This window comes from Diachasmimorpha longicaudata, chromosome 8 (assembly GCF_034640455.1).
Source record: "Diachasmimorpha longicaudata isolate KC_UGA_2023 chromosome 8, iyDiaLong2, whole genome shotgun sequence".
Taxonomy (NCBI): domain Eukaryota; kingdom Metazoa; phylum Arthropoda; class Insecta; order Hymenoptera; family Braconidae; genus Diachasmimorpha; species Diachasmimorpha longicaudata.
Genome location: NC_087232.1, coordinates 7428913 through 7446964, shown reverse-complemented (window position 1 = coordinate 7446964; position 18052 = coordinate 7428913). Strand labels below are relative to the sequence as shown.

General features: G+C 42.3%; 5 protein-coding genes across 13 annotated transcripts; 3 read left to right on the top strand and 2 right to left on the bottom strand.

The window, feature by feature from the left end:
* Positions 1–272: 272 nt before the first annotated feature.
* Positions 273–3188, top strand: LOC135165062 (ribonucleoside-diphosphate reductase large subunit-like). Its single transcript, XM_064125996.1, has 2 exons — positions 273–461; positions 596–3188. The coding sequence occupies exons 1-2, from the start codon at positions 416–418 to the stop codon at positions 2992–2994; spliced, it is 2445 nt and encodes an 814-aa protein (XP_063982066.1). The 5' UTR covers positions 273–415; the 3' UTR covers positions 2995–3188.
* Positions 3189–3813: 625 nt separating this feature from the next.
* On the top strand, positions 3814–8034 carry S6kii (Ribosomal protein S6 kinase II). The gene is made up of 3 exons (XM_064125997.1): positions 3814–4233; positions 4459–6516; positions 6663–8034. Exons 1-3 carry the CDS (start codon positions 4177–4179, stop codon positions 6789–6791), a joined length of 2244 nt encoding a protein of 747 aa, XP_063982067.1. The 5' UTR covers positions 3814–4176; the 3' UTR covers positions 6792–8034.
* Positions 8035–8368: 334 nt separating this feature from the next.
* Positions 8369–12325, top strand: LOC135165082 (guanylate kinase). Of its 9 annotated transcripts, none has more exons than XM_064126025.1 (5): positions 8369–8721; positions 8956–9156; positions 9789–10280; positions 10798–10899; positions 11129–12325. In XM_064126025.1, the coding sequence occupies exons 2-5, from the start codon at positions 9075–9077 to the stop codon at positions 11137–11139; spliced, it is 687 nt and encodes a 228-aa protein (XP_063982095.1). In that variant the 5' UTR covers positions 8369–8721; positions 8956–9074; the 3' UTR covers positions 11140–12325. The 9 variants fall into 9 exon arrangements, 8 of the variants coding, with proteins under 8 accessions (XP_063982095.1, XP_063982094.1, XP_063982093.1 ...); XM_064126024.1 differs by having other exon boundaries at positions 8372–8517; positions 8613–8721; positions 10798–12325; XR_010299422.1 differs by having other exon boundaries at positions 8376–8721; positions 10798–11303; positions 11436–12325.
* On the bottom strand, positions 11328–13908 carry LOC135165084 (uncharacterized). Its single transcript, XM_064126033.1, has 3 exons — positions 13785–13908; positions 13686–13719; positions 11328–13316 (listed from the first exon to the last, which is right to left on the bottom strand). The coding sequence occupies exons 1-3, from the start codon at positions 13831–13833 to the stop codon at positions 12761–12763; spliced, it is 639 nt and encodes a 212-aa protein (XP_063982103.1). The 5' UTR covers positions 13834–13908; the 3' UTR covers positions 11328–12760.
* An 833-nt stretch (positions 13909–14741) lies between these two features.
* On the bottom strand, positions 14742–17396 carry LOC135165642 (uncharacterized). The gene is made up of 3 exons (XM_064127119.1): positions 16487–17396; positions 15309–15978; positions 14742–15181 (listed from the first exon to the last, which is right to left on the bottom strand). The coding sequence occupies exons 1-3, from the start codon at positions 17394–17396 to the stop codon at positions 14800–14802; spliced, it is 1962 nt and encodes a 653-aa protein (XP_063983189.1). The 3' UTR covers positions 14742–14799.
* Positions 17397–18052: the final 656 nt, after the last annotated feature.

Sequence of the window (18052 nt, the reverse complement as noted above, 5' to 3'; positions counted from 1 at the left end):
TTTCATTTTGAATTGACTATGGAATTACGTGCATCCAGGGTTTGCATAAAAGATATATCACTAGACGGTTTTTATTTGAATAAATTCCCTAGAAAATGGTTTTCCAGCATTTTCTTCTACAGCCATTTCCTAAGAATCTCATAATAATAACATCAACAATAAATTACGAATTCAAATTTTTTCGGGTGAATTCCTTTCAACGTTGTGTGAAATGGAATTTTCTCCGATTTTCGTATTTCCGCGCATGCGCAACGATGTCCACTACGGTGTGGACTTCCGTTTGGCGCCAAATATCTGTTTTTGTGCGGGTTATGCCTCTCAGTTCTTCGAAAAACCATTCGGAAGGAGTTCTCTGAAGTTCTGAGTCAGTGTCCAACTGTTTTAACACCCAAAATCCCGAATAATATCATAAAAAATGGTTGGAAAGATCGGGAAAGGCAAGATGTTCGTCTTGAAACGAGGTAGGTACCTAAAGTTGTTGTTACGTCGTACGAAATTATAACACGAGCATCACCCACAAGCACCAGCTTCTTTGCTAGCTTCTTAGCACTGCAAAAGCCTTTCAAACAAAGACATAACTTGTCTAAATCCTCAGATGGACGTAAAGAGGAGGTCCACTACGACAAAATCACCTCCAGAATCCAGAAACTATGTTACAACCTGGACATGGACTACGTGGACCCCCCAGCAATCACTCTGAAAGTGGTGAGTGGTCTGTACGCAGGTGTAACGACAGTGGAGTTGGACAATCTGGCAGCAGAGACAGCAGCCACCTTGACAACAGTCCATCCAGACTACGCCCTGCTGGCAGCAAGAATAGCAGTGTCAAATCTCCACAAGGAGACGAAGAAGAGCTTTAGCGAGGTGATGAATGACCTTCACAATGCCATCAATCCCGTAACAAAGGATCCCACACCAATCATTAGCAAACGTCACAACGACATCATCCAGAAACACGCAGAGAGGCTGGACTCAGCGATAATCTACAATCGAGACTACAACTACAACTACTTTGGCTTCAAAACACTGGAGAGAAGTTATCTGCTGAAAATCAATGGTAAAGTTGTTGAGAGACCAGCCCACATGCTGATGAGAGTGGCTGTTGGAATACACGAGGAGGACATTGAAAGTGTCATCGAGACATATAATTATCTGTCAGAGAGATACTTCACTCATGCCTCACCAACACTGTTCTCAGCCTGCACTGGTAGACAGCAGATGTCCAGCTGTTTTCTCCTGACACTTACTGAGGACAGCATCGAGGGCATCTACGACACACTCAAGAGGTGTGCACTGATTAGCAAATCAGCGGGGGGTATTGGAGTCAATGTTCACTGTATCAGGGCCAAGGGGACAAGAATAGCTGGCACTAATGGCATATCAAATGGACTTGTTCCCATGCTGCGTGTTTATAATAATACAGCACGGTATGTTGATCAGGGTGGGAATAAACGTCCTGGAGCTTTTGCTATCTACCTCGAGCCCTGGCATGCTGACATATTTGAGGTTCTAGACTTGAAGAAGAATACAGGAAAGGAGGAGTACCGGGCTCGTGAGCTGTTCTATGCCTTGTGGATACCAGATTTGTTCATGAAACGTGTGAAAGAAGATGGTGTCTGGAGTCTAATGTGTCCCCATGAGTGCCCAGGCCTTAGCGACCATTGGGGCGAGGAATTCGAAAAGCTGTACGAGAAATACGAGGAGGAGGCACGGTACAAGCGTCAAGTCCCAGCTCGTGAGCTGTGGACAGCAATTCTGATGTCCCAAGTTGAAACTGGAACCCCCTACATGCTGTACAAGGACTCTTGCAACAGGAAATCCAATCAGAAGAACCTTGGAACAATAAAATGCAGCAATCTGTGCACTGAGATAGTTGAGTACTCAAGCCCCGACGAAGTAGCTGTCTGCAATTTGGCATCAGTAGCAGTCAACATGTTTGTGGATCCCGTGAAGAGGACATATGACTTCAACAAACTCAAGACAGTCGTTAAAATTGTCACCAGAAACCTCGACAGAGTCATCGACGTCAACTACTATCCAGTTGAGGAGGGAAGAGTCTCCAATATGAGACACCGTCCCATGGGAATTGGTGTTCAGGGTCTAGCAGATGCTTTCCTACTGATGCGTTATCCATTCGATAGTGCGGAGGCTCAAAAACTCAACATTCAAATCTTCGAGACCATGTACTACGGTGCCCTGGAGGCCTCCTGTGAGCTAGCCCAGGAGAAGGGCACTTACGAGACGTACAAAGGCTCACCAGTCAGCCAGGGCATTCTCCAGTACGACATGTGGAATGTCACACCGACAGATCTCTGGGATTGGGCTAAACTCAAGGAGAAAATATCTCAGCACGGAGTGAGAAACTCGCTGCTACTAGCACCAATGCCAACAGCATCAACAGCTCAGATTCTGGGCAACAACGAGGCCATCGAGCCCTACACCAGCAACATCTACTCTAGGCGTGTGCTGTCTGGTGAATTTCAGGTTGTCAATCCCCATCTGCTGAAGGATCTCACTGAACGCGATCTCTGGGACGATGACATGAAGAATCAGATAATAGCGAATAACGGGTCAGTCCAGAATATCGAGAAGATACCAGCAGATATCAAGATACTGTACAGAACAGTCTGGGAGATTCCCCAGAAAATGATTCTCAAAATGGCTGCTGATAGGGGAGCTTTTATCGACCAGTCACAGTCGACGAATGTTCACATGGCCAGTCCAACACCAGAGAAGCTTACGTCCATGCACTTCTTCGGGTGGGAGACTGGATTGAAGACTGGAATGTACTATCTCAGGACGAAACCAGCTGCCAATGCCATTCAATTCACTGTCGACAAGACAAAGCTCAAGGAATCTCAGGGCCTGACTTCAGGAGACAGTGCCATCAACCGATCGTTCAGTGGATCCATGAATACACAAGTCGTGGAGGAGGATCCTGTCCTCGTCTGCTCCAGGGAGAACGGTGATGCCTGCATGGCTTGTAGTGGATAGTCAGTCAAATATAGATCAATATTTTTTACGACAGTATTTGTAATGAAACTATTATAGACAATTTATGGTAAGGTTTACTTGTATCGGACGACGAAACACAATACTGATTATTAATTCACTTTATTTCTTATTACATTTGAACTATTAATAATTGCTCCCAGTGCACAACTAATGATAAAAATTAATTCTTCTTAGTCCATTGCACAATTATTCATTACATTTCCTTCAAATTAATTAGCCCATTGGGGCAGAGGGGGGACATCGTTTTGCTCTGTCTGCTGGAAATATTCTCTTCAGGGCGAAGCACCTATGAATGTCACTGTCGACTCCAGTGAGCAATTCCATCAGCAGTTCATTTAATGGGTCCATGAACATGTCAGTTATGGAGGAAGAGCTTGTTGTCTGCTCCAGAGAGAAGGGCCATGCCGTCGATAATTAAATAGAGATCAGAATTTTTCACTCCAGTATTTCTAGTTAGAGTAAATTCTAGTTCAATTGTGTTACGAAATGAAGCACAAATTGCCTGCCTTCATTAATTTATTTTCCATTGAATTTTAATTATTAATAAATCATCTCCGGGCGTAGATGATTATTGGAATTCTCGTCAGTTCGCTGGGCAATTGCTCATCATTTTTTTCCAATTAGTGGATTAATCTTATAGACGTGATCGCTCGTTCGAGCCTGCGTAAAGGAAAAGGAGTGGGAGAGAAAACATTTTTCTACTGTATCGACAGCTCGGTTCTGTTCTGCTTCTCTGTTCCTATCTCATTCATGCACTAGGAATTTCTCATCGCATGCGAATAAGGAACTGTTGTGTGAGACACAGATATGAGAGAGGGTGAGAGTGTGTGAACACCGACAGCCATGATATTCCAAAGTCACATATCCGGCTGAATTTTCCTGGTATTACAAAAAAAAAAATCCACCTCGATGGTCAATACATGCATGATTTTAATACATCTCAGATGTGATACGTGTCACTGGAGTTATTAGTGTTGAGTGGGATTAATCGAGAGTCAGTCGACGCCTTTCGGGGTCTTGGAAGTATTTTGATTGTTGAAGGGATCATGGAGTGGCAGTATGTGCCAGCAGTTTAGCAGTTTTCGAGGGCATTCTGGGGATCTGGTCGTTGGGCATTCGGGAAGTGGTGGGTTTTGGTGGTGAGGTAACGGAGAGGAGTTTATGATGCCGTTGGCTAATCAAACACTTCCTTGGAACCAGCAGAATGTGATTGAAAAGGTGAGGAGGTGATTTTGGGGGACTGAGGATTGTGCCTGGAGAGCTGGTTCTCAGGGAAAATGTCAAAATATCTCTTTTGCAATGAACTAAATTTACTGCAGAAGATGTCTTTTGGTAGTTTCTCCCAGAACCACTTGTTGGAGCGACAATTCTAGTCAATGACATTAAAAAAAAATAATCTGAATGTCTGTCATCATTCTCATAATTAACAATCTCTCTCCCAAGGTATCCCCTGAAATACTGCCTGCTGAGCATCAAGAAACAATGACGGCCCCAGGTCCTGGCTTTCCAGATGCCAATTCAAATGGCCACGTTGAGTCACACGAGATCGAAGTCCGTGAAGTGGTACGCGATGGTCATGAAAAAGCTGATCCCAGTCATTTTGAGTTGCTGAAAGTCCTGGGTCAGGGCTCATTTGGGAAAGTATTTCTCGTTCGCAAAGTTGTCGGTAGGGACAAGGGTACATTGTACGCAATGAAGGTACTCAGAAAAGCGACGTTAAAAGTCAGGGACCGAGTTAGAACAAAAATGGAGAGAAATATTCTCGTAGACGTTGAGCATCCATTCATCGTTCGTCTGCACTACGCTTTCCAGACTGAAGGCAAACTCTACCTTATTCTCGACTTTCTGAGGGGTGGGGATTTATTTTCACGTTTATCCAAAGAGGTGATGTTCACCGAAGAAGATGTTAAATTCTACCTAGCTGAACTAGCCCTAGCTCTCGATCACATTCACAATCTGGGGATCATCTACAGAGATTTGAAACCTGAGAATATTCTCCTGGACTCCAACGGTCACATGTCCCTAACAGACTTCGGCCTCAGTAAACAGCCCCTAGACGACACAAAGACCTACTCTTTCTGCGGAACAGTCGAGTACATGGCCCCAGAGGTGGTAAATCGTCAAGGACATTCTTTCGCTGCTGACTGGTGGAGTTTTGGGGTTCTGATGTTCGAGATGTTGACAGGAGCCCTTCCCTTCCAAGGAGCCAATCGAAAGGAAACCATGACTCAGATACTCAAAGCAAAACTAGGAATGCCGTACAACATATCCCCAGAGGCCCAGGCCCTTCTGCGAGTCCTCTTCAAGAGAAATCCAACGAACAGGCTAGGATCCAAGGGAGTCGATGAGATCAAGAATCATGCCTTCTTCGCGTCCATCGACTGGCAGGCACTCTACCAGAAGAAAGTCAAGCCCCCCTTCAAGCCAGCTGTCAGTGAAGAGGATGATGCTTTTTACTTTGACAGCGAATTCACCTGCAAGACACCTAGAGACTCCCCAGGACTACCACCCAGTGCCACGGCTCACGAATTGTTTCGGGGCTTCAGCTTCATTGCACCGGGCCTCCTGGAGGACCACTCGAAACCACCGGATTTGAGAAGTGTCGAGAGCATCAGCAGTGTCTTTCCAACTTATGTAAATGCAGCTCCTATAAGGGAGGAATATGAATTCAAGGAGGAAATAGGCAAAGGAAGTTACAGCACAGTGTACCGAGCAGTTCACAAATCGACAAAGCTGGAGTACGCGATAAAAATGATCGACAAATGCAAGAGAGACCCAACAGAAGAGATAGAGATTCTCCTGAGGTACGGTAGACACCCCCACATCGTGACCCTACGATCTGTCCATGAGGACGAACGTCGAGTCTACCTCATCCTGGAGCTCCTCAAGGGTGGCGAGCTCCTTGATCGCCTCCTAGAGAGGAGAAACTTCACAGAGAGAGAGGCTGCTGAGGTGACATTCACGATAGCCAATGTCGTGAATTATCTGCACGAGAATGGTGTCGTCCACAGGGACCTTAAACCCTCCAACATTCTGTATTCAAAGCCTGGCGGTGATCCCGGCTCCTTGTGCATCTGTGATCTGGGCTTTGCCAAGCAATTGAGAGCTGAGAATGGATTACTCATGACCCCCTGTTACACAGCCAATTTTGTGGCACCTGAAGTGCTCAAGAGACAGGGCTACGACGCCGCGTGTGATATCTGGTCCCTTGGGGTTTTACTCTATATCATGCTCGCTGGGTACACACCATTTCCTAATAGCCCTGGTGACAGTGCCAGTGATATTCTTAATAGGATTGGGCCAGGATATGTGGATCTGGACACTGGGGTCTGGAGCTGCATTTCGGGAGAGGCGAAGGAGCTCGTGAGGAGAATGCTGCATATTGATCCGCACAGGAGGCCTACTGCTGCTGGTGTCTTGAGGAGTACTTGGATCGTCAACAGGTCTAATCTGCCGCAGAAAGTATTACCTGGAGCTGGACGAGATCCTCATAGTTTAAAGGTTGGTGACATAATTTTTTTAAGAGGAGGTGTATGGGGTTGAAAGTCAAAGGGGCCAGGAAACTGAAGGACTCAATGGCTCTCTCTGAATATTCTACTCGGATTCATTTGACCCAACCGTTCCCAAGAAATTGTTTTTAATTTCAGACTGCAGTTGCCGCAACGTACAAAGCCATGTCCAACAGTCCAGGTTTACCCCACATCGGTCCTGTAGTGATGTCAGACTTGGCACGTCGTAGAGTCCAGGCAAAGCCCACAGGAGTAACAAAACTCTAATCAAATACCAAAACATTCTCCTGATACTCTTGTACTCTTAGCCATTTGATCAAGTGCATGATTGACATCGACCGACAGTGCATTAGCCCAACAATAACACGAGTTATCAAGTCGTCCACTGGTGCCAACATGTAATTAACTCGAGACTATTAATTTGCCAGTATTTAACCTATCAGTCTCAGTTCGATTAACCAATTAAGTAGATACATTCCAAATGTTTTTCATCGATTAAAATTAGTCATTGAGATTAGGAAAAACAATTTAAGTCCTCTCACCAAAGCCACTGAGGATTGAAAAAATGAGTAATAATTGTCGCTGATGAAATGTAAATGGCACAGAGTGTTAATTAATTCTTGCAATGTGATTGTATTTTTTTTATCACTTAAAAATCATTAGATGTTCGATAAACAAAACAAAGTGTTTTATATAGGTCTTAAGGAGATTTAATTGTTGTTGATGTCTGACAGATTTTAAAACGGACATAATGAAAATTTATTCTAAAGAGATAATGTTATATAAAATCTTCCATAATTAGGTGTTCGATTGATGGCACTAAATGGTGTTGAGAAAGGGAAGAATTGTCTTTCATGGATACACACATACCTCGTTAGCTTCATATACAAGGCCTTGAATTTTTTATGATATTCATTAGCTTTTTGGAATTTTTGTGGAACTCTTAGTGTTTTGTACATTGTCTCTGTGTCTAGTAGCATTTTTGCATTTTTAAATGGAGCAAATCAGGAGATCGCGGATTGATTTCACATTTGTTGATGGATTGGTGGGGGTCAAGGTGTTGTTCAAGTCAATATTGATTGGAAAAAGGCAATTCAGTAGTAAAGTGATGAAGTTTCGTGAGACGCTTTTCATAGAAAATAAAATTCTCCACGAGAAATGTTTTTTTTGGTTCCGAACTGCACTATTTATCGAACTAAAGCTCAATCCTTGAAAATTAGGTCGGTTAGAGTCCACCATTGTACTACTGAGTTATCTTCATGTGAATCATTGTGTGAATTTTCCCGTTCAGAGTATAATTGTTCAAGTGTTGATAGAGAAAAATTTTAATCTCATTGTCAGAACATGTATTGCCATAATTATAAGAATAATTCCCTTGAGATATTTTAAAATATATTATAGACTATTTCTACGTTTCCTGTCAACGCTTACAAAGATGAATTTATCCAAGATTACCTGTAGTGAGAGAGAAGAAGCGAAGAAAGAATATACTTAACATTATCAATTGGTACATTTCGTCGATTTTTCACCTCATTCTCCCAATTTTTCTTATTATTAAATAGATAATTGTTAAGGCTGAATTCATTATATGAAATATGTATTGATGAATTCTCCAAAATAATTAGGGGAGAGTGTAGCAAAATACAACAAAAAATTAAAAACGACACTTCATAAAATTGAATCAAAAGGTCATTCTGTTCCTATGGCTTTAGCTCTATCTCACAACAATAAAAAATCTCCAAATCCATTCGAAAATCTCGCGTTCGTTCGTCTCCAGGTGCTAGTTGACTGTTCTGGCACTGAGGATAGGCCGATAGGCTAATGATCTCGTGGAGTCAGGTGACACAGGTGAATGTTAGTACTGACCCCGGCGGGAGAGGCGCCACCATCGATTCCAGTGAAAATTCGCCTGCTCATTAACAACCGACCATCATCGGGAAGCTTAAAAGGATAATGGTTAATTATCCGGGGGCTACAAACGAAATCAATGCAGGTACAATGATGTACTAATTATGTACAATCACCTACATTAGTTGGTTCTTTCGTTTGCAACCCCCCGCCGGCTAAGTGCATTGTGGTATTTAATAGCGGGATCGTTCGTCCTCGCATCACACACACCGCTATCCTCCGACCTAGTTCTCTGCCACCCCACAGGCCCCAGGAATCAACAAAGACCGTTAAATCATCTCGCGTCAAGGTAAGCGATAAAACCGAAAATCAAGTTTACAAAAAATTCCAGGACAAAATGTCTAATTTATCCATTTTTACAATCTTTAAACCCATCATCATTATCATCATCATGATCATCATCATCATCATCATCATGTTCTATATACATTGTTTACCCCGACCTAGTGCGCGTAATTCCATGCAATCATTGAAAATTTTTGTGAGTCACGGAGTTGAATATTTTCTCATCATTCTGGAGCAGTGGAAATGGATGTTCGACACATCGGAATGTTCTGTCAACCTCTGAAGTGACAAAAATTGTCTCCATTAGTTCGATGATATTTGGGAAGTGTAATGGCATCTGATAATTAACGCGATTCCATGACGTTTCAGTGGAGTGTTTCGTTGGCACGTGCCATACAGCAAATGGTGCACACGAGGAACTTCAGGGATTTGAGGTTAGGTACGAGTCGCTGCACCGGCAGTCTTTTATTAATTAGATTAATTAACGCCGTTGGATCGATGATTTTGTACTAACAGAGTGGTGTGTCCTCATAGAAAACGATTTCGAGATATTGACGCCTGTTGTCTAGGTGTTTTGGTGTTTTTTTTAGACGTGTGGTGAAGGGAATGAGTGGTCGCGTTGTGGATTATAATTGTCACTTCATTAATATGGATTCTAATGGCCTTGGGAGTAAGTGGTTCTCCGGTCGATGTGAGGGGAGACTTTTCTTGGAGGGGAGAACATCTATTTTGAAATTTTTCAAGATTGTTTACAATCTGAATCGAATGATCTTAACGGCTCATTTGATCATTGATTCTGTTAATTCTTAAGGGACATGTCATACTCAAACGAAAATTTTAACAATCGGCGTAAACGACCCTTCAATATTTTCGGAACTGAAGGGCAACCGACCTTAATGGGCCAACGACCTAAACTTCCATGGGAATAATTTTGAAATGCCACCCTGAACCCACTCACCACCAAAATGGTGGTTAAACCCGCATGAAAAATTCTTGACATCAGTAACACCTCGGCTTCGTCGATTATTCAGATCCTACCCCCTAATTAATCAATGTAATGAATATTTCCAGCATTTTCCACTATGCTTCATAAAGGCCCTCGTCCCCTAGTCCTCTGCGGCCCCTCGGGCAGTGGTAAAAGCACCCTCATAAAACGAATGTTCGAGGAATTCCCCGATAAGTTCGGCTTCTCCATCTCCCACACGACTAGGCAGCCCAGGCCTGGTGAGGAGCACGGCAAGCACTACTACTTCACCACCAAGGAGAAGATGCAGGATCAGATAGACAGGGGAGAGTTCATCGAGTCAGCGGTATTCAGCGACAACACTTATGGGACAAGCAAGAAGGCCGTGGAGGACGTGATGGAAGCTGGAAAAATTTGTGTTCTTGATATTGACATGCAGGGGGTCAAGCAGATCAAGAACACTTCGTTGAATCCACTGTTGGTGTTCATTAGGCCTCCCTCCATTGAGGAGCTTGAGAAACGTTTGTTGGCTAGGAAAACCGAGACTGCTGAGTCTTTGCAACGGAGACTTTTGGCTGCTGCGGTCGAAATTCGATTTGGTAATAATTTTATTGATTTTTTAAATGACAGAAGTCATTTGCTTATTCGTGAAATTACGTTCACTGAATTTATTCACCATAATTTCATTGGTAATGGGGTCAGGGGACATAATTTTTATTGCGATTGGAAAAAGCTAATTCTGGCGTTAATTGAGAAAATTAATGATGGGAAGTATTTAATCTCTTGCAAAAATCAATTTTACTTAATATTACAGCATTATCATCCTCAATGTTAATAAGAAAAACACTTTCAAAATGTTCAGAATTTTTTTATTTTTTTTATAATCTAAATTTAGAATGTTTGGCTGTCTCTGAATGACTCAGCACAGTATTGATATTTTTGGACAATAATCGAGCATGACGGGCGATTTAGATAACCTATCAGCAGATAGTGAAGCCAGATCTTCAGACACCAAGTGTCTTTATGGTTTCTTCCAGCCCCTTCATAAATTTTTAATAATTCTATTTCAATCGCTGTTACGTGCCACACGACAAAATGTATTTTGAAAAATTTCAGGTGATGAACCTGGTAATTTTCATCGCATAATTACCAACGATGATGTAGACAAGGCATTCGGCGAATTGCGTGAGTTTATCCTCGACGAAGTGAATCAATCTGGTAAGAACGGAAGTTAAAATCACTGCATGACAAAAAAAATCATCGAAGCATTTACCTGAAGCGTTTATAGGGATTATTAAGAAACGAAAATCAAGTTCAATCATTAAGCCCTATTTTAAAGAAAGCATAATTTTGGGAAGTCATTTATAATAAGGAACTTTTTCGAATGAATTTATTTTCGTATTTTTTTTTAGATTTACTTTTTTGGGGTATTCTTGATATTTTTTAGGTATTCATTGAAAATTTAGTGATACTTTTGAAAAATATTGCCGTCATTTCGCTCCTCAGTGCGACGCTGGCCAGTTTTAAATTTTATTAGTTCACTTGTCGTTCATGTTAGAGGATAAAACTGAGATTATTCACCAAATACAGTTGTGTTCCAATAGGTATAGGTTCTTACGACGGTAAGTAATTTATAAATGCATTAATTAAGGGTATTTCAATCATATCGAGTTTATTATGATTTTTGAAAACAAATAAATGACGAAATTTTTTTTCTCTTTCACCATTTGACCGCGCATTTCCTTTTCCACAAGGAAAATTTAATGAAATCAATTCAGAACATCTTTGAAGTAATCTATCTTGAAGGATACAAAATTCATTTGGTTTTTGTTTTGCAAAAGAAAGGACGACATCAATTAAAATCATGTACTCTTAATTATCATTTCGAAGACCTCCTTCGTATCTTAAGTCGAATGTAGTTCAATAATAGGCAGCTTATAATGTTTTTTTCTCGTGTGAAGTGGCGAGTCATAAGAAAATTTATTTTTTATTCTTTATAAATTCATGATCACTGCTGCGAGGAGTCGCTTTAGGAAAAAATGCCGTGAAACTTTTATGGGGCTCAGAAACTTCTCTACAAAGAATGTCTTGTGCCATTTGCTCGTAAAATCACTTGGTACCGAAGTAATTGGACATTGAATGCAAATCAACCATTAAATTGTTTCGTTGTGTTTCCCCACTTCACCACGATTTTCCTGTTATAAAAAATAATTGACAAAACCAATTAGCGATATTTTTGATGTGAAATAAATTATTTTGATAGATAAAACTCTATTTATTTTTATTTTATAAAAAATTAATTAAAATGAATCACTGTTGATTATACTTTCAAATATTTTCCGAAGAAACTGTTTTAGCTTAAGTTTCTAGATTAAGTCATTGTGGGGGCCTCCAGTATTTTCGACACCTTGGAAATCTCTCATGTTCCCTATAATCGAGTATTATGTGTAAATAGAGCGCGTGAATATATTAGTACCTTGAATATTTCAATTAACGATGCAACTCAACGAGGCCTCCGTGTAGAAAAATCAATGTAAATTGTGTATAGATGAATAAATAATAATGTGTTTCAATGTTTAATTAATAGATTATCGTAAGACAATTTGATGATTTCTGTCCAATAAATAATTGTTGAGAATTGAAATTATTGCGTTCCAATCAATTAAATTTGCCTCCATTGTTTCCTAATTGCTCTTGTAACTGATTCATCAGAATGTATCGAGAGGAATTTCCAAATGAATCCATTAATTGGCCAATACTTTCTGGATAATAAGCGCATTTCCACTCGGTAAATAAATTTCACGAAAATGTTCTCCCTCCATAGCATGAACAGTCCGAAGCGACCATTAAATTCTCACTCACAGCCCAATTAAAATATTTATTTTTCTTTGAAGTAAATTTTCATTTGAAGACTTTGAAAATAAAAGTTTTCTGGGGAACGATTTTTCGAGTAGAAATTTTCCAGGATATTCCTCGAAGAATCGTAAAAATTTCAAGATATTACAAAAAAAAATATATAATTCCCCAAATCCCTCGTGAAACTTTCCCTTAGACCCTCGACTTTTAAAGTTCCACCCGCTTAAGCCTCCGCCACTCGATTGCGCCGTAACTTCTCGCCATGGTGATGCCGAATCTTATGAGGCTTTTCGCTCACTTCAATAGCCGCCACCTGGGGAACCTCATCCCTCTGTCCAACCCCCCTCTTGTTAAAAGAATCCCCCTGCCCCTCGCCACCGCTGAAAACATAGTTGATGACTTGTGGTCGGGGTTTAAAAATACTGTCGACCTCATCATCATCGATTTTCTGGGTATTTGATGGCTCCTTAATGTATAGCTCAGTTATGGCTGGACGAGCTATTCTCTCGTCCCTGATGGCGTCAATCAGGGTCTTGAGAGCGTCCTCGAGCTCGGTGTGAGATGGCTGTTGCCGACGGTATTGATTGACATATGCCGGAGGGTAATGCCTCCAGGGGGTAATGTCATCTTGGGGGGACTGTTGATGGCGATCTGAGGCCTCTAAATAACCCTCGTAAGATGTTTGATAAGATTTTTCGAGAGGCTGACGAGCTTGAGGAGCATCCTCGGGGTAATATGCCTCGTACGTGACTGGACCATTACTCAGATCGTACCCGCCACTGTAACGAGATGATGGGGGTGTTATAAAGTTGTTGAGCCTCATGGTATAGTCCTTAGCCAATGTCATTCGGTGGGGAAAACAAGTTCTGGTGGAGAAATTTCGGACTTTGTTTGTCTTTTCATGGGAGAGTCTCGAGGGCTGGGATTGAGGATCAAATTGTTCGAAGGGTTAAACAATCCTCAAGGACCTTCTAAGGGGCAAGAAATCTTTAACGACATCTTGAATTGAGGATTGAATCATGCGAAGACTCAAATATTTTTTCGTGAGGGTTTAATGATCCTTAAGGACGTCTCGAGTCGATGGTTCAATGATTCCCAATGAAAAACAAAAAATCCCCAATATTTTGAATACTCAAAAGTTCACTTACCGGTCTTGCAAAGTTCTCCCAGCAACCTCATTCCCTGAAAGTGCACCGTTATCAGATAAACTCAACAAATGATTCTCACAAACTTGCGACCAAACTCACCAACAAGGATAATTGATAATGAAATGAGAAGCCTTCGTCCACTAGTCATAATTATAGTGGAACCTTCTTCCTGCTGGTCTGAACGGTCACATGCAACTACATACCACTGGGAAATTCAAACATCTGGGGGGTTTCACTGAGGTGTATTTTCAGACCGAGACGAAAATAAATCCCAACTCGTTCACTCGATAGACATTCCAGTTATCTCTCCATGGATTTCATCTCAAAAGCTTAATTCATGATGTAATCAATCTCCTGGTTGATATTGATTTTGGAGAACTTTGGGAGTGAGGAACTTTGTCTTCCCTTTGTTCAGAAAAAAAAAATAGAACGTTCACTATTTCCGTGCGGTGTTTCATGGAATATTCATGAGATGTACAACTTGCAAGCTGTCGAAATTTATGTTGGCATTTGAAAAAAAGCCGAGTTCATGCTGCCAGCATAAAAACCAGAACAAGGGAGCATAAATTCCATCTGCAGCGAGTGCTCCCCTTCCACTCTAAAACTTTTGCCCGACATGTTTTACCCCATGATTCCTTTCTGGAGAAATACTCACCTCTTTTCGATCAAATGGTTCAAATGACAGTCCCTATCAAAATTTGACAACACAATTTGGAGTCCTGTAAATATAAGGCTCAGGTGGATGATCCTGCTCTTATAGCCTCCTCAACTGAACAATACCAGGCAGTAGCAAAATACAATAAATAAATATACGAAAGAAAAGGCACTCACAGATAGTTCATCAAAATCGTAATCATTATTTAATTGCATAATGACAGTCGTTCCTTGAAACGTCAAAGAAAAATATTCGAAATGAACATATCCCACCCCGAGGCAAATACAATCACAATCATCCGGTGAATTAAAATCCCCACAACTTATTTCTCAATTACTCCCCAGGGGTCTGTATCTCCCAGGAGTTGATGACATCGTATTCTAAAAAAGTCTCTCGGATTTTCCACTCTCACTTCACAATGTCCTCACGTCTCCCCTTCGGTCACCCTCTCAGTCACCCCTACGCTCGCTGTTTAAGGCGATGCAGAATAATCTCCCCCACCAGGACGGCGTACGCCACCCCGAGTCCCACCCCGAGAATGAACAAACACGACTGCATATCAGCAACGGAGAAGGCCTTGGCTTCCGCCAGCTGCTCATCTTCGTTGGCTGCTGCAAACTCCTGCCTCAAGAGCTGCCGGTTGGTCATCGCCTTCCAAAACTCCACGAAGCCGCCCTGCTTCATCCGCTGGATGACGCGATTCAACGATCCCTCGAGAAACGAATTCCTGGGTATCAGATACGCTAGATAGTACCGCTGGGGACAATCGGGTACAAGATGAAGAAGACTTCTGCCATCCTCTCCGATATGACGGTGCCTGTCGACGCTGAAGCTGTTGGACCTGGGGGACAGCAGGGCTATTAATCATTAATATAGGCTATTGGGTTTTTTACTGCTTCGACAACTGATCCGTCAAATTATCCTAAATTATTTGTAATAATTATTCGTAAATAATTCGTGGAACCGACCTGGAGATGGCAGCGATATTTTCCTCAGCAGTTTTCTGAATCGACGACCGGGAGTCGTTAGAAGTCCCCACTTTGAATTTCCTCTTGAGTCGTTTGAGGACCGAACGCTCCAAAGGGCCCGGTTCCTCTCCAGGTGGGCCAAAGGTGTCCAGCAAGCCCGGATTATTGACCCCAACAAGTAAACCCGAGTGATCCAGTTGCTCCAACGTATTAATAGCCGGATAGAACGTGCGATTGGTGGAGGAGTGATAGAGAACCCCGGTGAATGCCCCCATGGTGGTCATCCCCAGGAAAAGGAGGATTCCATTGAGTATCCTCTCGGTCTGGATTTTCATCAGCTTCCCGGGCAATCCCACGAACAGCAGAATGGTGTCCAGGAACACCACGTGGTAGCCCGGTGGTGGCCGACCCCTTCGGTACTGCAGAATACGCCAGAGGAGGGAGGTGATCACCAGACCTATCAGGAAGCACATCAGAATTGTTGGATCGAAGTGGGAGAAACTCCGCCGCCAACGGGGCATCTCCTGGGGGGCTGGGACGATTATGCACACACGATCCTCGTCAACGGGCTCCGTAAATACCACCGCGTCTGACGGTGTTCCCCTCTGAGCATAATTTTTCACGTACCTCGTGTTGAAGCTTATGTCGTATCGTCTTGTCGCTACGTCACCTGGGGATTATCGGATTTTTTAGGATTATCGGGGGTTTCCTTGCAGGAGTTTTGCACATGTGCTCAGCAAAAATGAAAGCGTGAATCTCGTCAATTTTCATATATATTTTTCACTCAGTCAATTGATAAGTAAATCGCCGATACATAAATATTTACGAAAACATATTCAGCACAAACCTATCGTTCTCCTTCTACCGTATTTTTTATGCAAATTTATAGAGTTGTTGCAATTTTTTAGGCAAAAAGTGTAGCTTTAAATTTTTCATACCTCTACTATGGATTTTTTTTTCATCCGGAAATAGTCATTTCCGTTCAATCACACCAACGCAATCAGCCACAAATTCTCTCTACAAGCAACCACTTCGCCTCTGATAGGATCACAGAAAAGATATACATCATCCTGCCCACTCCACAATTGTCCCCATTCCCACGTAGCGACCAACAACAAAACCAAGCAAAATACAAGTGACAATGCCTCGCCAAAAGATTGCCATCTCCAGTTACTGACCCATCGTCGCAGTTAGCGTTCCATTTCCCAGATCAGTTCCCCATTTTTTCTTCGGCACGTAAATCACCGCACTCAGGTTTACGTGATTAATAAAACTCTGGAGCATCAGACCGTCCGGCCCGAGAGCGTCATCGAGGGACTTGATTCCCCTGCTTTTTCCCCTCAGGACGCACGCTGGTGGTGCGTGAAACATCGCGACTTTGATGCCATATCCGTTGAAGTACGAAGGAGGATCCGGACAGAGGTCTTGCTCCCCCAGTACCATCTCCCGCACTCTTCCATGCAACATCGTTGCCTCATCCCTGAAGAACGGATCGTACGTCCAGACTCTTCGGTCATCGTTGGACAGCGCAATGAAGACATTGGAGATGCCGAAGGTCTTCCAGATCCCTCGGAGAGTGTTGGAGAGGAGTTCAATAACGTTCTGCCTCCGGACATGGTCATCATCATCATCATCATCATCATCATCATCATCACCATCGCCATCCATAATCAGCAAAATTAGTACAGGTTCTCTGCTCCAGTGAAACTCATCATCAAAAAGTACATTGAGTCCACCAACAGTCAATACGACAAGTCTCACCGCAGTCAACCCATCTCCATCTGCACTGGGAAAACCCGATGTTAATGACACAGAAAATGCGCAGCTCCTGCCAGCGCCTGCATTTCTCGCCACCAACGAGATAAAATGCTCGACCCGGTGTGATTGATTCGTTGGATAAGCCTCCAGGGACAGGTGTTTCGGTGTACGGGGAGGCTCACCGGGTTGACGGTAAGCGCACATACTGCATAATGTGTTCAACCATAAAATGGCCCAGCTTTCGTTGGGATATTTTTCATTCGGGTGATTGACGCTGAGAACGTGAAGTGGCACGTGGGGGAGGAGAAGTGCCAGCAGAAGTAATTCCATCGTCACTCTGTGGAGTTTATTATTATCCTTTTCTAGTGAATGAGATCACTGAATAAATTCTCGAGGCTCCAGGCAATCCCTCGACGTCACCTTTCTATGTCAATATAAATTTTTAATTTGAAAATTACATTCACTTTTTCGGTTCGAAGTGATCATGAGATTTGTGATTCATTTGGAAAATGATTCGAGTGATATAACATTTTTTGTGACAGCGATATCACGAGTGAAGTGTCGAGGAGTCATAGTTCAGTAGATAAATCAATTTTTGGTCAGACTAGGGAATCTGCAGGATCAGGAGGTTTTGTTCTCCGGTGGTTAAAATGAATTAATTCTCATGTTCATCTATTTATCTATCTATCGACCTGTCAGCATTTATTTAATGCACCAAATTTCCAATTACATTGTTCCCCCACGAGCAGGGAATTAATTAAATGACCACGTACGTGTCCTATCTGATTATTGAAATAATCTCACCCCCACTGATTTAAAAAACGGCTGAAAATAGAAATAATGGAATGGCACAAGTAGAATAATTGGTAATAAGGAATTACCAGAGTCTATAGAACTAGCACCGTTAATTCCCTCTAATGCTGATGAGGTTTGACTAATTTACGCATAAATGGGACAGGAAATGTGGAAACTATCCGAACTTACAT

Coding starts and splice junctions, on each gene's coding strand:
- LOC135165062 (XM_064125996.1), top strand. CDS start 416: ATGGTTGGAAAGATCGGGAAAGGCAAGATGTTCGTCTTGAAACGAG. Junction 462..595: donor GATGTTCGTCTTGAAACGAG/GTAGGTACCTAA, acceptor CTAAATCCTCAG/ATGGACGTAAAGAGGAGGTC.
- S6kii (XM_064125997.1), top strand. CDS start 4,177: ATGATGCCGTTGGCTAATCAAACACTTCCTTGGAACCAGCAGAATGTG. Junction 4,234..4,458: donor AGCAGAATGTGATTGAAAAG/GTGAGGAGGTGA, acceptor CTCTCTCCCAAG/GTATCCCCTGAAATACTGCC. Junction 6,517..6,662: donor GAGATCCTCATAGTTTAAAG/GTTGGTGACATA, acceptor TTTTAATTTCAG/ACTGCAGTTGCCGCAACGTA.
- LOC135165082 (XM_064126024.1), top strand. CDS start 9,075: ATGACGTTTCAGTGGAGTGTTTCGTTGGCACGTGCCATACAGCAAATG. Junction 9,157..9,788: donor CTTCAGGGATTTGAGGTTAG/GTACGAGTCGCT, acceptor GAATATTTCCAG/CATTTTCCACTATGCTTCAT. Junction 10,281..10,797: donor TGCGGTCGAAATTCGATTTG/GTAATAATTTTA, acceptor GAAAAATTTCAG/GTGATGAACCTGGTAATTTT.
- LOC135165084 (XM_064126033.1), bottom strand. CDS start 13,833: ATGACTAGTGGACGAAGGCTTCTCATTTCATTATCAATTATCCTTGTT. Junction 13,720..13,784: donor ATTATCAATTATCCTTGTTG/GTGAGTTTGGTC, acceptor GTGCACTTTCAG/GGAATGAGGTTGCTGGGAGA. Junction 13,317..13,685: donor GGGAGAACTTTGCAAGACCG/GTAAGTGAACTT, acceptor ATCTCGTTACAG/TGGCGGGTACGATCTGAGTA.
- LOC135165642 (XM_064127119.1), bottom strand. CDS start 17,396: ATGGAATTACTTCTGCTGGCACTTCTCCTCCCCCACGTGCCACTTCAC. Junction 15,979..16,486: donor AACGCTAACTGCGACGATGG/GTCAGTAACTGG, acceptor GATAATCCCCAG/GTGACGTAGCGACAAGACGA. Junction 15,182..15,308: donor AATATCGCTGCCATCTCCAG/GTCGGTTCCACG, acceptor GCTGTCCCCCAG/GTCCAACAGCTTCAGCGTCG.